General features: G+C 36.1%; 1 protein-coding gene across 1 annotated transcript in view; it reads right to left on the bottom strand.

Moving 5' to 3' along the window:
• Positions 1-412, bottom strand: part of LOC106869083 (39S ribosomal protein L47, mitochondrial) — a 3,058-nt gene extending 2,646 nt beyond the window's left edge. The window contains exon 1 of the mRNA XM_014914606.2: positions 124-412. Within this exon, the coding sequence (XP_014770092.1) occupies positions 124-362 (239 nt within the window). The 5' untranslated portion in view covers positions 363-412. The remainder of the gene's footprint in view (positions 1-123) is intronic.
• Between the last annotated feature and the right edge of the window lie 2,004 nt (positions 413-2,416).

Here is a 2,416-nt window from a genome sequence, read left to right as displayed (position 1 = left end):
TATATATATATATATATATATATATATATATATATATATATATTATACAACAAAATATATATGCACACATACACAGATATACAGAATACATAAGATTACGAAATATAATTTCAAAAATCTTACGTGGTTCGTTGAACGGAGATTTGTGTTTGGTGCGAAGAACAAGAATAAACAGTTGTTGTGTTGTTAAATGCACGCAACTCTTCTGAACGTTTACAAAATGTCTGTGAAGAAGTAAGAGACAGCGTTCTAATCTGTAAAGTGACCTGTTGTAAATGACGAGGGAAGAAACAACGGGAGAACATCTTGTTGGGGTCAACCTTCATACAAGGACGACCAGATGGAGGAATACCACTCTCCATGTAGAGGTGAATCAGGGACGATAACTACCGCTAAACAGTAATCAGAATTATCTCCCTTGACGAATCACACCGGTGCAAAGATCTCAAGTTACTTCCTCAATTTTAGTGACCACTCGGTATTCTAAAACCGATTTCAAATGACCCTCTTGAACCTGATTTCAGACTACGCCTTCACTGTGCACAGTTTTCACTTTTTGATTTCTCTTAATTGATGAATTCTAACGTTTACAACTCACCATATATTCAGAGCAACATTCAAGATTGCAAACTTATCTCTAAATGGGAAAATAACAAATAAATACTGGATTTTCCGATGTCCTCAAACAACTTTATAACGCCTTTAAAAATACAATTTGAACATCGGAGATCCTGAATCAGCAGTTTTTTTTTTGAAAGTAAAAAACATTACTTTCGGATAAATTAAAACGGATCTTTCTGATTTGACGGACACCACTTGTTTTCGTAACGAAACACTTTCAAACTTGGGATATTGGTAGAATGTGTCATATAAAACATCTATATATATGCAGAAGGATAAATAAATAGATAGATAGAGAGAGAGAGAGAGAGAGTGTGTGAGAGAGATAGGGAGAGGGATAGATAGATAGAGTGGTAGCGGGAGAGACGGAGAGAGCAACGTTAAATTAGCAGCTAAAATCTACTTTCCATGGAAACAAGTTAAAATAGCGTTTACTTATGCAAGGGAGATAATTGCAATGTTATTCTCTCCCTTAGAAGTGACTACTACTACTATGGCAAATGAATTTTGTGCGCGCGTGAGTATATCTGTGTGTGTTCATGCGTGTGTGTGTGACCATGTGTGGGTCCCTGTGTCCGTATGTGTGCATGGGTTTACGTGTGTATGTATGCAAGTGTGTGTGTTTGAGCCCGTGTACATGTGTGTGTGTGTGAGTGTGTTTGTTTGTGTCTGTCCCTGTGTGTGTGTGTGTGTGTGTATGCGTGAGTGTGTTTGTGTCTGTGTGAGTGTTCATATGTCCGCATGTGTGCATACGTATGCATGTGTACGAATGCATGTGTGTTTGTATTTGTGTTCATGTGTGTCCGTGTGTCCTTTTGTGTACCTAGCGTACGTGCCGATGTCGTTGTTGGCTTCGAGAATAATAACGGAAGCAAACTTGCAAACGTGTAACTTGATATTTATTGCCGGACGTGAAGATATTTGGTGTTGGCTAATTACAACGGTCAATAGGCGGCGAGCTGGCAGAATCGTTAGCACGCCGGACAAAATGCTTAGCGGCATTTCGTCCGTCTTTATGTTCTGAGTTCAAATTCCGTCGTGATTGACTTTGCCTTCCATCCTTTCTGGGGTTCGATAAAATAAGTATCAGTTGAGCTTTGGCGGTTGATGTAATCGACTTAACCCCTTCCTCCGAAATTGCTGGACGTATGCCACAATTTCAAAAGCATCATTAATTCTTAGGAAGAAAGAAAAACAGAAAAAAAAAGAAGAGATGAATGCAGTTTTCACCAACAGGCAAAGCTACAGCCCAACCATATTTTTTCTGAAAAGAATCCGGTGAAAAGTTGAAAAACTTGAAGTGGTCGGAAGAAAGTTAACAAGACCCAACAAATAAATGAAATATATAAACAGATGAATAAATAAATAAATAAATAAATAATAATAATACTAATGATAATAGATAATAAATAGAACAAAATAAATAGATAGAATACAAAACTATATAAAACAAACAAACAAAAAGTAGCGAAGTATTTTCAAATATCAAAAACTGATGTTCATCAAAGACCGGAAGTTCATCTCATTTATCAAAGAGTGGAATTCTTTCACGTGTGTATGTGTGTGTGCGTGTGTTTGTGGGTGTGTGTATGTATGAAGGTATGTGTATCTGTATTTATAATGTCTGAACGCCTGTGTGTATGTATGGGTGGATGGATGGATGAATGTATATATAAATGTGTGTATGCATCTATGTGTGTTTATGTAAGTGTGCATTATGTACGTATATGTATGTGTATGTATGTGTATATATGTATATATATATATATATATATATATATATATATATATATAT

Source organism: Octopus bimaculoides, chromosome 25, assembly GCF_001194135.2.
Source record: "Octopus bimaculoides isolate UCB-OBI-ISO-001 chromosome 25, ASM119413v2, whole genome shotgun sequence".
Lineage (NCBI taxonomy): Eukaryota > Metazoa > Mollusca > Cephalopoda > Octopoda > Octopodidae > Octopus > Octopus bimaculoides.
Note: the sequence above shows the minus strand (reverse complement) of the source record. Positions and strands in the feature narration are given on the sequence as shown.